The sequence below is a fragment of the Boleophthalmus pectinirostris genome, unplaced genomic scaffold (assembly GCF_026225935.1).
Source record: "Boleophthalmus pectinirostris isolate CB_2022bp ecotype Guang Dong unplaced genomic scaffold, ASM2622593v1 HiC_scaffold_19, whole genome shotgun sequence".
NCBI lineage: Eukaryota > Metazoa > Chordata > Actinopteri > Gobiiformes > Gobiidae > Boleophthalmus > Boleophthalmus pectinirostris.
This window is the reverse complement of record NW_026571140.1, coordinates 28,648,081-28,665,090: the sequence shown is the minus strand read 5'-3', so window position 1 is coordinate 28,665,090 and position 17,010 is coordinate 28,648,081. Positions and strand designations below refer to the sequence as shown.

The following is a 17,010-nucleotide window of genomic DNA, read 5'->3' as shown; positions in this document are numbered from 1 at the left end:
CGCAGTCAAGTTTTTGCGGCGTTATTAGTCATTCTAGGTGCGTTATCTTTTGGCCCTTTTCGGTGAGTTGTGTTTACACCCTTTCCATTTCGTGACTGGTGTTATTGGAATTATTTAGTTCTATGTACATGCATAAATAATAATGTATTTGCTGCCATCGTGTGGTGGCATTCATAACTGCATTTCCATAGGACTTTTGTGTTGTGCAAAAAGCAGTGTGTAGTCATATATCGCATGTTAGAAAAAATGCATTTAGTAAGTACAATTGTAGTTACGAAAGTTTTAACAATGAAAAGCACACATGATCGCGTCGTATAAAGCATTTTTTCCCTTTCGGCACTCGTACAATGCGTCTTGGCCAATGACGTAGTTGACGCTGGGACGGTCCATGTTTAGCAGCCTTCTTTTCTTTTATAGGTCGAATAACATGGTTTTCAGACTTAGATAGTCTCATCAATTGTGTTATTACTGAAGTATTCGTTTTACCAACCTCCGGTTTTCTCCGGCTCGGACGAAGATGACGGAATTATCAGATTTACTGAAAAACGAGGGCTGGTAGGTGCCAGTGTGGCTAGCATAATCCTAGCATGCTAACTCACTAGGATGCTATGATGCTTGTTTGATTGATAGAGGACAACAACATTGTTTTCACGCTGTAGTTTTTATAGGCTACAAATACATCCTGACCGCCTTGTTTTAGCGTGTTGGTGAATAAAGGGGAAACTGCGCTCAAACAAATATGCCAATAACAAATTAATCACAGCCTGAGCTAATCTAACCAGCGAATGATGCAGTTAGCTTTCGTTTATCTGTAAATCCACAATAACCCGCAATGTCTCTGTTGGCTTCTTATTGTTATGGCTTCACGTTTGATTTGTGCTGAAGTTAGTTTATTTTCTTTGCTCATGTATTGTTCTCTCCTCCCTTTCGCCACAATGTTGCTCCAAATGACATAGTAGAGAAGTGTTTGTAAACAAATGTGCCTTGTCTTGGTGAACGTGTGATGAACTGTACTCATGCATGGTTTGATTATGTCTTAATGGAATATATTACTTTGTAAATGATTAAACACAAAATGAACAGCTGACACCTGTTCTGCTTATCATTATGGTCTTGCTCTCTGCGGTTTGCCTTATATCTTTGCTTTTGCCCTGCAGGTACCTCAGTGATGAAGGCATATCAGAGCTCAAAGGTGCTGCAGAAAAAGTAACAGCCAGTGACATCATACGCATTGCACTGGATGTAAGTTTGTTCTTTCATTTGTTCTTTCTGTAACACTTATTGCGGCAGTATTGTCATCTCAAAATCTGTTGAGTTGGTTACCTGGTCAAGGATGTCTAAATTAGTTTACACTCCTCCTTAATTTGTACAGTTATCCCAGTGAATGATCATAAGTAGCAGGACAGAATAAAGAAGTACAGAGATTTATATTGTGTAAAACACTTTTTTAAATTCATATAATAATTATCGTGACATGTTATGTTAACTTATGAGTAGTCTGTATTTATTGTCTTCACTTTTTCTTTGCACTACTGGGAAATTAGTGGTTATTTTTGGGTTATGATTACATTTAATCCCTGAAAGGTTGAATAAATTACTTTTTATGTCCTGTTACAGATGCAGACTAAGTACTTAAGTGTTTCATTTGGCTATTTATTTACTGCAGCTAATGATTTTTTAACAGTGTTGTAGATTTAGAATAGTTTTTGTGGTTTAAATCTGTTATTGTGGCATACATTTCTTTCATTATTATCATTTATTGTGTATATTTACTTCATCAATATACCATGCATCAAAATTATTTTATTGTTTTGACATGAACGGGCACTTCTCTGATTGTCAGTCATGCCCAGTGGAACTCCAGGTCAGAAGACCAGGTTCCAGACTGTGCATCTTTGTAGTTGTAGAAAAGCATGCATTCCTATCTGGTCTTCACCGTAGTGAAGCAAGCCAGGACCATGATCCTAGCCGTGATCTTGGTGAAGGTCATCAGGAGGATTATTGTTATAAATAAGAAACCCATCCAGACACAGGAGGACCATGATAACTTAAAACTTGAAGGCACAAAGTCATGTTGTCAAAACCTTATTCTTGTGACTAAAATAGGGTGACTAGTCAGGGGTTAAATTTTTGATTAGTTGACTAGTCAAGCAATTCTGTTGTACATTGACACTTTTTAAATTCATCAACCAAATAGAGGTCGAGATTTGGTGACTTGAGATCCCTAAATAAAAAAACAAACACATGTGAATAATTACTGATGAAAATGAAAAATCGTTTATTATTTTTTGACATTTTGATGTAATAATGCCACTGTGTTTTTTACAAAAAGGTATTTTTTACAGTCTGTAGAATCCATAAAACAATTACAATTATCATAATACATCTACTGTTTTTTCACAGTCAATTAGTCATAATTAATCTATTTAATTATTGCAGTCTTAGAGGAAAGATTACTAACTTGCCACTCTTTTTTAATGATTTCAGTGAACAAAGGGGACATTCATAGTCATGTTACTGAAACAGATTTGCTGCATACACGTTTTTTCATGCACCAAGAGTACCTAATTAGTTCAGCTTTTGGTGTGGCTCAGTTAAAAGTGGTAATACTACAAATACACCCACATTTGCATCTCACTGACATTTTGTGTTTGAATATTGCTTTGTAGTTACAAATTTATTATGACATTTACAATTGTATGCCTGACTATGTTTGACATTTGTGAATTATTGCTTTCTCACAGAACCAACAACCTGTCAATTATTATTGATGCATGGTTTGCTAAACAGAATTGACATTTGAAACTGGGTTTGCTTTAGTCACTTGATACTCGGATTGGACACAAGATCAGGTGGAACATATTGGAACAGCAGTCTTCACAGGGGCTTAACAAACTGAATGTCACTGTGTGGTGGTGTGTGCTCATATTTCCTCTACTTTTCTTGCTAGCAGTAACTTTAGGGTTTGTTTGGCTCTTTCTTGTCTTGTGGCTTAAATAGATTTTTGTACTATTTGCCACTGAATAGTTCCATTGTACAGATAAACAAAGACAGCATTTAAAACATTGTTAGGCGTAAGTCTGCATAGCAACAATATGTACTGTTTGTGGTGCCTTATAAGCCCATGAAAGGGCTGGGCATATCTGCATGTGAGACACAATCATAAAAATTTATTCATTTCAGTTGTACTAAAATGTTACAACAACATACATTTTCCTCATTCTGTTTCCCACAGTAATATTAGTCTGTCGTATTGTTTAAAAGCAAGTATGAGTTGTTGTGTTGTGTTTTGTATGATCATTTGTTTCATCAAGCTTGTTCATTTCTTGTTATAGAGTGATCTCAGGCCTATTGGGAAGAAATTTCTACCAACAGACATCAACAGTGGAAAAGTTGAAAAGGTGAGTGTCTGTCTTTCACGTCTTACTCCAGTCGGTCATGGTAACGCATATCCATAGATGTTCCCATCAATGCCACTAGATGGCCCTGATACTCTGGCAAACAGTTGAAGCTGCTTGAGAATGTATTACTTCTACAAAAACAGACCAGATGCTTGAGTTTAAATTAATAAATACAAACTATAGCATACATTAACATACAATATCTCAATTTCTATTGCAATTTAGTATTCACATTAAGCTATAGGGATGGACTATGATCTCTTAACCTGACCTTTGTTATCATTCTAGTCTTTAAATGTCGAATGTCTGTTATTACCATTTGCAGCTGGAGGGACCATGTGTTCTCCAGGTACAGAAGGTGAGGAATATATCCGCTCCTAAAGACCACGAGGAGTCCCAGGGTGCACCTCGAATGCTGCGCCTCCAGATGACAGATGGCCATACCACCTGTGTGGGGCTGGAGTTTCAACACCTGTCTAAGATAAGGTAACCAAGACCCTCTCTTACCTGTTCATTTACACTTTATTTTTTTATTCTGCATGATCAGTTAATTATTTATAAGGGCTTTAGTTTTCAACAGGTGGCATTTTCTAAATAAAACATTAGAATATTTACATAAGTGAAGGTCAAATGTATTTGTAGTGTCTCATAAGTAAGCACAGTCGGTCTCCTTCACCTTGTTGTCATCTTTCTAACCTGGCCACATGCCTCAGTTTTCCGTTTATCTGCACTTTCCACATTGTAGCAGCTGATCTAACAATTTGCAGCGTTAATTGCATCTCCCTCGCAGCGCTGGTGGCCTTGGCGACTGCTGCCATGGCGACTGTACAGGTGGAATGGCCGAGTGTGGGCCTGGACTTCCTGATGGGAGCAGAGGAGAAAGCAGAACAAATGCCCTCTTTATGAGCAGCGCGCTCTTTGCCAGCAGCAGTACTTAGTGTTTCTAAACTGTCTGCTGAATCAGAGTGCGTGCGGCCACAAGTGAGAGGCAGGGAAGGATGAAATAGATTAGGAGAGCTGTTGGGGATTGCTGCAGCGTGTGAGACAGCGGTAGGAACTGATGACAAGTCGGTATTAAGCTGTAACAATAGTATCATTGTTAGATCTGTGTTCTGATTGAATACAGAGTCAAAAGTGCCTCTCTCGTGCCTCGTCTGGTATCAGGAGAACAGCCCATCTATCCTGGGGTTCCCAGTGAAATCTGTAATTGTTGCTTTGGCGTCCGGCATCAGTAGCTGGAAATCCCTCTAAGTCCTTGTGCTTCCCTAATGAGAGAGGCAGAGGCCTTATCAGACCTGATGAGATAGAGGGGCTTTTAATTTAGCATGAGGGCGGCTGCGCAGCTGGGATTATTAATAGTCTCTCCTAGCCTCAGCAGCCCGTCCCCTGGCACTGCTCCATGTCATTTACAAAGTGGTGCGGGTGAAGCAGTCGGGTGTGGGGTCTTTCATGGCACGTGCATGTTTATACATTTATTTGTTAAAGCTGCACTGTGTAACTTTTCTGATGGAGGATCTTCTACCTACCCCTACATTTATATATCTTGTATATAGTTCAAGTACAAGTACAAGTTTCTTTTTTTTTTTTTTGCTGGAAAAAAACAGTCTGACAGCTTGTCTTCTTGGAGGTAGATAAATTAAATGCCAAACTGTGAAACTGCAGATAAAAGCAAACTAATACCATCTACAGGCAGGCAAGTGGATGGTGGACCAGAAAAGTTACATCTTGTGTCTTTCAATATACAGTTAAAGAATACATTTTTAATACTATGTTGTTCCTTTACAGTCTCAATACTCCCCCCGGCACTAAAGTAAAGCTCCTTGGTACAGTTCAGATTAAAAATGGCCTTCTTCTCCTCGACGACTCTAAAATCTGTGTCCTTGGTGGAGAGGTAGATCACATGGTTGAGAAATGGGAACTTCAAAGGGTGAGCGTGATATTTTCTCTTAAGGGTGACTCAGCTTTTGTTAAATGACACAATACCCTGACATTAATAATAATTTTGCATCTTAAAGCAAGTGCACTCGGAGCTATGCTAATGCTGTGATGCTCGCTTTGCCATCCTTACCCAGAATAAACCCTTTCTCTTTATCATTCATCCTACAGAGTCTGGCCAAACACAGCAGGAACAACATTGGAGCAGAAGGCGGACCTCCTCCTTTTGTGCCTTTTGGTCAGGTACGTCTACTGTAGAACTACACAAACAACTTGAACTGCACCGCCACTGTGAACATTAACACAAGGAGAATATGTGAGAAAAAAATCACTAAAAATAACTGATTTCAAATGACTAACAGGACTGAACCTTGAATTTTTAACCCCATCTCAAATTACAACAATGCAGCAACCATTTTATTTTACATTTGATGTTGGAAAGTGAAACTGTGTGAGTACAAATGCGTCTCTACAGTTTTTATTAGATGGTGTTTCCATGGTACTCTCAAGCAATTTGGTAAAATATTGCATAACAGAAAGAACCTTTCCTGAATAGCTTTAGAATAATCTTGAGCTGTATCAGAACAAGTTTAAGACCAGACAGACTAGTATAATCCTATGGACCATTATGGAACCTACCTGGACGAGTGAGGGATTACATGGATGTAACACCACGTGGTACTGTGAAAGAAAGTACTGTTGTTTAATGTTGAAATATATTCTAAGCCACTTTACCTTTTGAAAAACTAAAATTTGCCTTTTTAAAATGCTTCCAACTTGAGCATCCTTCATGGTATTATTTCCCTTTCTCTGGTCTGTGATGTCTTTATAAATCTATATATTGTACAGTTTCTTAAATCGAAGAAGGTTTCTGTGGGATGTGGTTAAAAAAAAATACCTTTCTTTTTAAAATCTAAAAGGCCTTACTTTGGGAATAGTTTCACTCTTTTTTTTAAGTTCTCAGAACAAACTTTTCAGAGTCACTTGGGCACTTTGATGATTGGATGTCCGCAGTAGCATCTCTTTGTTATTAGTCACAGCATGGTATAGGGTAATTGCAGTGTTTTTCAAAGTTATCTGACTGTCAGAGAACAATTTACACTTTGTTACTCTGCAGAGCATTTCCACATTTGAAATGCCCCTCACTCTATTCCTGATGTACCAGATGTGTTGTTCTCACCAGAGCTTACCTTCAGGGGTTAAGCTGTAGTTTCATGCTGTTCTAGTGCTGTTCACGATATTAAGAAATATATACTTGGAAAAAGACTTTGATTTGACTAAACACATTTTTTTAGGCCGTAGACTGCAGTTTTCAACGCAACTATACTGTAGTTGCATAGATTTTGCATTGTGTTCTGATTTTGAAAGGTTCAGCGACAACCCTGTGCTGTTTTGTATTTCTTTTATTTCTTCAAATACATTCAGTCACCTTAATAAGTGACTACACTCAGTAGATATTGGTGGAACATGTGGCATAATAAGTTTAATAATAAGACATGGGCTGCTCTCTGTCCCATAATGTCATGTAAGTACGATTCAGATATCCCAAAAATAATAATAATTGTAGAGTATGTCTTAAATTAAGTTTTTTACACTGCTTACCCAAATTATTGCTTGCAGATTTAACAGTGGGTGCATGTATAAATCTAGAAAACAAGAATCTTTAGATAATCCTTTAATTAGAATTGATATTGGTATGTGTATATGGGCATAAAAGAAGTCTGATAAAAAACAAAACAAAAACAATGTGACATGTTGGAAGATAAAGTACAATGAATTTAGTTTGTTTTTGTCACATTAGTTTGCCCCTTTCCAAAACTGAAAACTAAAACTTGCACAGGTGTGAACACTCAGAAAGAAATCGGCTTACTAACATCAGATGTAACTATTTGCATTTCATTAATCTGATAACTCTAGAAATTGGCATATGATCACATCTTTTGGCAGAACATAGCCAGTGTTAGGTTAAATGACATTATTAGTTTGTAATTGTAATTTCCACATGGAGACACAGTACTATGAAAAAAAAAAATTCCCTTTATGTCTGTTAATTACAAATAAACCGCATAAATGTTTAATAACTCTCTCCTTTTACTACTACAAATTGATCTGTAGGTTACCCTCCTCTGAAATACTGAGCTGTCTCTAGTGTACATACTGAGATGACAGCAGGTTTAACTAACAGAAGATGAATGGTTTTGGTAGCACAGGTCACAGCTGATGTCGCATCTGAACACCATGACTCATCTGGTCTTCCGCTCCACCTCGGTTCAATTTCCATCTCTATTCTCGCCGACTCACCTCTGTTGGTCTGAAACTCAACACAGCTCTTAATTTAAGACCAACACATTTACAAAAGAGACAAATTCAAAAATGGAATAGGGATTTGGTTATTGTAAAGTTAAGATAATTTTATTATAGATTGGATGTATTGAATACCTTTGTTTACTTAAGTGCAGCTGTACTGCTGAATGTTTTTGGAATGTCCACATCTCCTATATACAAGAGAAATGTACTAAAATGTCTTTAATGAGCTTTAAAGGTGGATTGTGTAACTTTTCTGGTGAAATGTCTGTCATTTGCTTGTCTCCATGGAGATGTTGTTGCTTTGTCTGGAATGTCCCTGTATGGCATTAAATGCATCCATCTTGCAGTTACTCAATAATATTGAGTTTTTATTGTAAGCTTGCCTCTCCACAGATCTGTCATGTAAATTGGGACTGTGGTGCCATTTGCTGCCTCAGTAGAGATAAATAAGTGTAATGCTATACTGTGGAACATTCCAGGGAATATCTCAGTGGAGAGAAACTGGTGACTGACACACTTGAATGGACTGTGAAAGATAATAACATAAGTTGCAGTTATATTTTTAATCACGTATTTATTTTTCCAGACTTTTAGATCTACCCAGTATTCAAATTTGACTTATTTTCATAACAACATTCACAATATTATCAATGATTTTGCACACCTCTACATGAATATTTGTGTATTTGAATGTATTATTATTATTATTATTTTATTTTTTTTTGCAGAAGTGTGCCCGTAAGGAGGAAGTGGACAGTAAGGAGCTGGATAATAAGAAGACCTTACAGTCCCAAACTGTCGCCAAAAATGCTGACGAAAATGACGAGTTTGAAAAGCAGCGGACGGCGGCAATTGCTGAGGTGGCAAAGACCAAAGAGGTGTGTATTTTAATTTTGCTTTCTTATTCTTGCTGTTTAATCACAAATCAGGTTTATCCCAAATGCTTGGAAATGTGAATTCTGCTTTGACTTTCCAAGAGAAAAAATCCTCAAACTAAATATTTTCACTTCCAAAAAAAATGTCAGGACTTTTGGGATGGAAAACATACTTCTTTCAGTTTTACCTATATGTTCATTGTTGTCTCTATATGGTTCTGTTTTGTCAGGGTCCTCGTACATTTGGCGGAGGTGGGAATGCAGGAAGTAATTTATCCACCACTTCTACCTCTTCTCGAAGTCGGGAATCATTTCCAGCAGAGAAGACGAGAAGAAAGACCTGAAAGATCCGATGGCAACTACAGAGAGCTGGTGAGTGTATATGGGGGGACCTGAATGATTGTAAACAACATAACATTACACCAGCGTCTGCTCTCTTCTGTTATGGCCTGTCTTGGAACATATTTACTCCACAGCGCAAAGGACAGGCCTGTATATCCTCACTAGTGTTTGTTTGCCTGAACTCAGCTGCTGGTATTAGAAATATTTGAACAGTAAAGGTGCACTGTGTAACTTTTCTGGTTGTCTCTGTGGAGATATTCCTGTTTTGCCCTGATTATTCCACAGTATGAAAATAAACTTGGTAATCACAATGGAGACAAGTTAATTATCAGATCTATGGAGAAGGAAGCCTGCACATTTTTTAAGGTATTTTTGAGTTAAAAACATCTGTAATTGAACAAATTAAAGGGAGATATATTTAATGCCCTACTGTGGAACATTCCAGGCAAAGAAATAACATCGTCATGGAGACCAGCAGGGGGCAGATCCTCCAGCTTAGACGTTTCATAATGCATCTTTAACTCTCTAGCCAAAACTAATAGAACAAAATGCTGTTTAGTAGATGCAAATATTAGAAGTGTATGTATTTTTTATTTTATTTTTTTTAATTGTTTATTTTATTCTATCGGCCTTCCTGCTCATTATTGTAAACTATTTGAAAATTTACATTGCAAATCAGTAAGTCTTTTCTTAAAATGTATTTGGTGTCAGAAAAGTTTTCATCTCCCTTTTGTATTATATTTTTCTAAGCTTAACCTATGAATCCTTAAGTTCAATGCTGCTTTTATGTTCAGCTATAATGCCATTACCATTGCCTTTTCACATGGGCATACAGCACAAATCTATTCCCTTTGTGCCTGTTTATTATCAGGAAATACTCAAAGCCAGCCTTCTTATTCCAGGAAGCGTCTGCCTTGTCTTTTCTTCACGGCCATGTTTTTGTTTGTTTTGTCCTTGCCTCTTTGTGCTCAGGTGGACGAGCGCGCGCTGAGAGACATCATTGAGATGGGCTTTAACAGGGAGGCCGCCCGGCAAGCCCTGATGGACAATAACAACAACTTGGAGGTGGCACTTAACAGCCTCCTGACCGGCCAGTGTGGGAGCAGAGCCAGCCCCACCGCATCCGAATCTACCAAGTTCCAGCCAAGAGGTCAGTGCCCCACCACAACGACACACAAAAACACACAAATTGTTCTTCTTTTGACCCCAAGACAAATGTAGCGTGACCTTAAACGCACCTTGTTCATGCTGAATGAGGAGGAGGGAGGAGGGAGCAGGGTGGAGTGAAGAATAGAGCTTTTCAAATGCACAGAAAATGGCTCAAAGGTTCACGATCTTGCTTGTTTTAGACCATTTACCTCAAATTGCTGTGCTCACAACATAAGCTGTTTTTAGATAGACATTGAAGAATACCTGCAGACATTGGTTCGGTTTATTTCTGGTCTCAAAATCTACCCCCGGCAACAAGTTTGATCATACTGAACGAGCGAGTGTGTTTTTACTATTCCGTGGTAAAACAAGTGTAAACAGGAGCTATTATAAAAGCATTTATTGGCATAGCTGCAGGTAATTTAGCTTTTCAAATGTAAGCTATTTTATTGTGTAAAATCAACTGTAAAATAAAATAACTCATTTTGTTATCATGCTCTCTGTTATTGCTAGCCAGGGGTAGAGGAAGAGGCCGATCCAGAAATGATGATTCTGAGGAGGGAGGAGGAAGGCCATCTGGACCAAGCACTTTATTTGACTTTTTGGAGTCGAAGATGGGAAATCTCTCTGTTGATGGTGAGTAAATATATAGAACTAAATCTGCTTTTACTCCTTCATATCCACTTTTTTTATTATTCATGATTATTTGATGGAGACATTGCCATGTTCATAGTCCATCTAGCTCAGAATACCATTTAATTTACAGTAATTCTTATGGCTACATTGTCAAAAATCTTGAATCAAAACTATTAAAAACAATATACTACCAACCAACTTATTTTGAATTTATTACTGTCATTTATATTCTTGCTCTTTTATTGTATTACATCGTGATGTGTGAGCTACTTTGTACAAATAATTTCCCCTGTAGATCAATAAAGTCTAAATAAGTCTAACATTTAACAAACTTAGGCTTAGACTTCGACAAACTTTATTGATCCACAAGGGAAATTACTTGGACAACAGCAGCTCACACATCACAATATATTATAATAAGAAAGAGTAAAAAATATGAATGGTAATAATAAATTCTAAATAAGTAGGAATTGTTAGTGTCAATAAGGCATAATTATATAAATGTGTATGTTCAAGTCAAAATAGAATAGAAAATAGTAATAAAAATATCTCAGCTACTGTATACTAGAGGTCGTAGGGAAAAACAGGATGGACAGGACAAAGGGTTACATAAGGGTGAGTTGTTGTACAGTTGAATGGAGTCGAAACTGAACTGTATGAAGTATCTGGCTATAATGCGAAAAGAGAAGTACAAAAGTCATATCAAGTATAAACAATGATGTAATAAATGTAATATTTATAGAATCCAAATTATGTTTATTTACATCTTTACTGGAAACTCTGGAGCCACTGACCACAGTATGAGCTAATTATGAAGAATAAATCAATAACTTGGACTTTTTTATTTTTTACAGAGCCAAAGAGCCATGCACCACAGCGACAATTTGACGGCAAACCAAACTTTTCCAACTCTGAGCCCTACTTCAAAGGTCCATCTCAGAGCAGGTTCTCCCACAACGACCACCGGCAGCAGCGGAACGACAGACCCCCTCGTTTCCATAAAGACACGGACTTTCCCAAACCGGGCCAAGATCCCGTCTCCAACCCCACACCCCCGACCACTGTGCAACCTCCGCAATGGAAAGGTCACGAGAGGTCACATGAAGACCAGACCACCTCTACGTTCTCCCAAACATTCTCCCGATCAAAGGGACCCCAGCAGCAGACGGACTTTACAGCTTCTTTCCAACAACACCAGTCCCGAAATGGAGACGGTGTAAACGCAACTCACCGAAAAGGGCCAAAAGATAACGCACCCAGAATGACTAATAACGCTGCGATTAGCAATGACTCAGAGGGAAAGGGGGGGCCTAAACGCTCTGATAACCGATTTGACGAAACAAATCCCAACAACAGGAGGAAAGGCAAAGGTGAACGGCCAAATTCTGAAAATTTTGACAAGCTACAACGGGATAACGGACCTGCGAACTTTAACGCAAGGGGAGGTGGAGGTAACCCGGGATTCAGTGCGGGGGAGCAATTGTGTTTCCAAAATGGGGACGTTGAACACAAACGGACTGGGCCAATTAAGCCGCCACAAAACTCAAGTGCGCCCCCCATTAAAGAGGCTCCACCCAGGAAGAACAACAGTAACAATAACAGGGGGTCGAATAGGCGGCAGGCGGGGCAGGGCAAAGGTCACCGAGGGCAGGAGAGGAGTCATAATGCACAACACATTTGGAGACCTGGGGATCAGTGTCTAGCCCTGTACTGGGAAGACAACAAGGTATTCTTATTTTTAATAATTTTAAATAATTAATGCCTTGTGCGAATCTTCTTTCTGACAGTTTTATTCGCATTTATTGTTTTAAAATAATTAGTATGGATTAAATGTGGAGTAAAATGGGCAAGATACAAACAAAACAAAAAAATCAACTGAGTAGTTACGTGAACACAGGAAGAAAATGTAAAGTGAATATTTTTTTTATATATATATTTTTTTACATTATGTTGATAACAATTGAATGATATGTTTAAAATTCTGCTTAAATGTGATTGTAAAATGTTATGGTTTATATTGAAGTACCAGAATGAAGTGACGGGACTGTAGAATTCAACCACAAAGGAAACATCACTTTATACCCTTGTTTGGAACATTTCAGGCATTCATTTTATTTTTCATTAGGTTTCTTTTTGGCAGATTTTTGCAGTTTTCCTATTATAGACGATATGTCAAAACAATTATGCAAATAATATCTTGGCAACAACGTATCGCTCACATCTAAAAATAACTCTCCATTTTCTGTCTCTGTGTGAAGTTTTACCACGCCAGGATAGACGCAGTGCACCCGTCTGGCTCCACCGCAGTGGTGGTGTTCAGTGATTATGGAAACTGTGAAGAAGTCCTACTGGACAACATCAAGCCTGTTTCTGCTGATGGTCTGGTAAGAAAGGGGCAAGTTACAATTCAGTTCTCACTTCTTACACAACTCAACAAGTTTACTCATAGTCACTTTATCTATTTGTTTAAGTAATAATTTGCACCGTTGTCACTGAATTGTTAAATATCTGCAAAATGTCACTTTTTTAACAGGAAGTTGATACTTGTGAATAGTTTGTAATATTAGATAGATATTTTATTATCAGGTTTTATTCTTTGTAAATAAGATTAATAAATCCCAATAGGTCAGCAGTTTGTTTTCAGTATTATATTAGAGATGAATCTGCATTGTTCAACTTCCTGATGTGCAAGCTATTTATGTGTGACATTCCTGTGTGTAAAAAGTCAAACATTTTCAAACTATTATTGGCTTAATACAGTATTGTCCCTCCACATTAAACGCTCTTGTCTCGTTGAATTATCAGGATGAAGAAGACGGTTACTACGACAACTCACTGGAGTTCCGTCGGGGGGGAGACGGGCAGCCCAGACGGAGCAGACCCACGCAGCAGTACTACCAGCCGCCCAGGGCACGAGACTAAAACCAGAATTGTTAAATGACAGGTTAGTCAAACCGAACCACACCTGCTTAAACTGTGGCTATTTCAACTAAGCTTTAGGATAGTTTTGCATAGTTTACAAAGAGGTTATAGCCATTTCCTATTGATTGAAATGCGGACTTACTAACCTTGGACGCAACGTTGAAATGTGAGGGACAATCAACTTTTATTACCATTTAAATGTTCCAATAAAATTTTTGTTGCATTTTCAATGGGCCCAAATAATTAAGCAAAGCATGTTTTTCAGTCTCTAATCACTCAATTTAACTATTTCTATATATAATCATTGGCCGATATATGGGTAAAAATCCAACAAAATGTGTAATTCTCATTATTTCGTTGTGGTTAAAGATCCTATATTACACAAAATTGATTCTTGTGACCTTCAAACCCTATTTGAACATTGTTATCTCATCAAAAACATACCCGAAGTTGTGTTTTGTTTCATTCACACATATTTAAGAAATCATTTATTATTATTATTATATTGTCTACATCTCTATAGCTCAAGATGCTTGGTTCCACCTTGTGATGTCATGTAGTGGTAGTTTTGATGTTAACAGCTACCTTTTACTTTGTGTTCAGTAGAGATAGACAATTCTAGGGCTAAAATGGTCCAATTGATTCTAGTGAAGGATAATGGATTTTAAAAATACAGTAGGGTACTTCCTGTATGACCATATAACATCACAAGGTCACAAGGAGTGTCTTCTGTTTGAGAGAAGAACTCAGCCTAAATATGCAGGTTTGTGTGTTAAACATGTATGAAAGAAACAAAGCACAACTCCAGATATGTTTATAATAAGGAATAACATATAACATAGATCAAAATATAGTTTAATAGGGGCACTTTAACTATATTAACACACTTGTAATGATTGTTTACTTACATTCTTACACTCCAATCTTCTTCTCTCCTAGAGCTTTCCCACCTCTTCCATGGCAGATGTGGCTGACTGCGCAGATCCAGAGTGCTTCCTGAACTTTTAAGTGTCTGTTTCGCTCGGACACTAAACATAAAGGGCTTAACTGAACAAAATATCCCCAAATGAGCGCCTGTTGATCTGGTCTAAGACATATCCACTGTATATGGTCTTCAGATTTGTTAACTGGATGCATTAAAATAAACTTAATGTATTATAAATATAAAGTAGTGGACTTGTTGTTTTAATGTGCTTATTATTATTTGGACAAAGATGAATAAATAAGGATAGAAAAAAGGTACATTCCTTTATTTGAAGCTGTGATAAAAAAGGTTTTCTATGTATCGCAGAGCATAATATCAATCATTACCTAACATTGTGACAGAGTGAGAGCGTTAGATTCTGTGGTGTTTGCCCACCAACCAGAATGTCAGCGGTTTAATTTCTTTCTTTCTAGTCCACTACACTTGAAATGGACTGAAAAGTGAAAGCATTTTTCTTTATTGTGTGAGATCTCCTGAAAGTCACTATTTATAATTTAGGGAAACAATAAAACGGGATACAGATAAAAACGGCTAGAAAAAAAGATAAATTCGAGTGTTTCTGCAAAAATGTTTAACTAAATCACTACGTTTGCAGCTTCATTAGATCTCAAAATCGGTGTGAAATCGTTTTACTTAAAGTACATTTTAAACAGGTACAAGTCAATTTTTTCATGTGATACTTTTGCTTTATTTTTTGCTCCAGTATCTACTTTTACTTCAGTACTTCTTTCACAATCGCAAATGAATTATTATTATGGTGTAGTAGATGAAGCAGGGAAATGACCAATTACATTTAATATTTAAAGGCAAACTGCAATAATAATTCTGTCATAATCCTTAAATACAGTCACATTTGTAAAGATACACTGAGCGAAAAACGTTTCACCTGTATCTAACTCAAATCTAACTTTTTACACCTCTAAAACCCACATTGCTATAACCCTTTGTATCAATAGTGTTTTATGGATTGGATCTCCGTGTAGACCGACCGCCAGTGAACACCAGGCAGCACTAGCTCATTTGTTGTGTCCTGTGAAGCAAATCCACGAGCGTAAGACAATCTCTTCCCCCTGTAATAGAGCTGGTAACACTGGAGAGATATCATTTTGCACATTACAATGGGAACTGTACCTACCTCGTCAAGCACTGCGCGCACTAGTGTCCTGCCACTTTATGGGCCGCGGCGCTGTGCCTATATGCATTTTCTTTCACACATCTCAGAAATAATCTTCACTTGAGGTACGATTTCACTCTTCCCCACTGTGGGAGTCGAATGGACAATAGTTCTGGGTTCAGCGGAAAGGTCAAAGCGCTATTCTGTATCACTGCTTCAATAGATTTGCTTTATTTTCCAACTGAGGCGCCAAGCAAGCACCGATGAATAATTAACGGCTGGTAATATGGAAACCTATCCCTTTAGAGAGGAACTGAAAGTGCAGACACGCTGGCCAGATAAGCTTGGGAGGATTGGTTTTCAATCAGACAAACTGATATTTGGGTTCAAGATCTAAACCTTAAAAGAACATTGTGTAAATTTTCTGGCAGAGGGTCTGTCAAATGCTTGTCTCTGTGGAGATGTTAACCTCTCTAGCTTTATGGAGTCAGAACGCCTGTTTTTTCTAGACATTTCTGAGCTATAAAACCACCTGTAATTGAATAAATGTAGAGCTGTTTAATGTCATATTGTAGAACATTCCAGGCAGAGCAATAACATATGTATAAACTCCCAACCCTATCTATAAAGCATCTTTAATAGGTTAAAGAATGCCAGATGTGAGTTACATTAATTTCCTGTGTCTCGGACAAATAGATAAGGTCGAGAATGAGAGAAATCAGAAATGTTGTATTATGATCATTGTGTTAGAGCAATCAAAAGAGTCTTGAGAAATGATTGGATTTGAGCTGAAGAGTGCTTATGTGACATGAAAGGATGACAGTATCAATGTGGACTTATTACTTGAAGTGTTGTGCCTAAAATTATCTGATCTTTTCGTTTGTGCTGCCACAGTATTGTATTATTCTCATGACAAAGGTCCAAGCAATCAGTTCAGCGAAAGCAATCCACTCATTTCATTCTGGGAAAAATTGAATAGACATACACTTGTGACTAGCCTTAGAAACCACGTAAAGACCGTACAGTATCCTGTCATTTTAATATAACTATACGATGACATAGTATACAAATAAAGTTTGATTGATTGACTGGTTGATTGAAAGTATATTACACATTTGAAGGTCTATATGAAAAAGTAGGCTAGATTAAATCAGCTTTTGTGTTTGTATAAGTTGTGGTTTGTCATTGGACTTTCTTTCTGCAACTGTGTTAGTGTTACTTTTAATTCCTTGAATAGGTTGCATTTAACTTGAGTACATTTAACACAATATATGGAGTTAAGGAACTCTGAATACTAGAGCTGTTTATTTAAAATATTCTTGACATTTTTGAAAATTAATGTAA

The 17,010-nt window shown here is 37.5% G+C and overlaps 1 protein-coding gene across 1 annotated transcript; it reads left to right on the top strand.

Annotated features, from left to right (window-relative positions):
* Window positions 1-359: 359 nt before the first annotated feature.
* tdrd3 (tudor domain containing 3) lies at window positions 360-14,735 on the top strand. Its single transcript, XM_020938860.2, is given in 15 exon segments — window positions 360-555; window positions 1,158-1,242; window positions 3,336-3,401; window positions 3,727-3,887; window positions 5,187-5,328; window positions 5,508-5,579; window positions 8,372-8,521; window positions 8,749-8,829; window positions 8,831-8,890; window positions 9,833-10,010; window positions 10,523-10,645; window positions 11,500-12,371; window positions 12,904-13,029; window positions 13,451-13,589; window positions 14,507-14,735. Coding segments are annotated over 14 exon segments (2,271 nt in total). The 5' UTR covers window positions 360-517; the 3' UTR covers window positions 13,568-13,589; window positions 14,507-14,735.
* Window positions 14,736-17,010: the final 2,275 nt, after the last annotated feature.